This window comes from Apaloderma vittatum, unplaced genomic scaffold, assembly GCF_000703405.1.
Source record: "Apaloderma vittatum isolate BGI_N311 unplaced genomic scaffold, ASM70340v1 scaffold37219, whole genome shotgun sequence".
Lineage (NCBI taxonomy): Eukaryota > Metazoa > Chordata > Aves > Trogoniformes > Trogonidae > Apaloderma > Apaloderma vittatum.
The window spans coordinates 53,568-54,205 of NW_009736516.1; the positions used below are offsets into that span (position 1 = coordinate 53,568).

The 638-nt window shown below is 55.2% G+C and overlaps 1 protein-coding gene across 1 annotated transcript; it reads left to right on the forward strand.

The window, feature by feature from the left end:
* Positions 1-220: 220 nt before the first annotated feature.
* Positions 221-403, forward strand: PPP1R14D (protein phosphatase 1, regulatory (inhibitor) subunit 14D; the record flags this gene model as incomplete). The annotated part of the gene is made up of 1 exon (XM_009876990.1): positions 221-403. A coding segment is annotated over exon 1 (183 nt), but the record flags the coding sequence as incomplete, so codon positions are not given.
* Between the last annotated feature and the right edge of the window lie 235 nt (positions 404-638).

Below are 638 nucleotides of genomic sequence, written 5' to 3' on the forward strand. Positions count from 1 at the left end.
GAATCTGCCGCTGTAACTCTGCCTGCAGAGCCTGGCTGCTGCCTCGGCCCTATGCTCTCTCCCTTCTCTCCCCCGGGGATCATCAATGCTGCCCGCCGTTGGTGTCTGAGAGTAGCTTGGGCTGTGAGCCACTAGTTACAGAGGTGTTGGTTAAACCCGACAGAAGAAAGGAGCGGGGGAACCGACGGGAAGACGAGTTCTTGCTGTGAGAGTAGTGAGCATGGCCAGCAACCCCAGCGCACTGCCCCGAGTGACCTTCCAGACGTCGGAGAAACCTGGGGAGGAATCATCACACAGGAAACTGGGCAAGCTAACCATAAAGTACAACCGCAAAGACCTACAGCGCTGGCTAGACCTCGAGGAGTGGATCAACACCCAGCTGCAGGAGTTGTACCAATGTCGGGTGAGTAGCTGGGGCAAATCAGCCCCTCACTCATCAGGTGAGTGGGACCAAGGGCCCAATGCTCTGACATACTGGAAATAGCTTCTCATCTTCAGTCTTTGTCAGATATTGCCACCTGCTATAGCGCTGTCTCCAACTGGTGAGCTTGCAGCTGGGGAAGCTTTGCAGGGATATAATCCAACTAGCTTTAAACCACCCGGTCTTGTAGCTGCTGGGAGGGTGTAGCTGTTGGTCA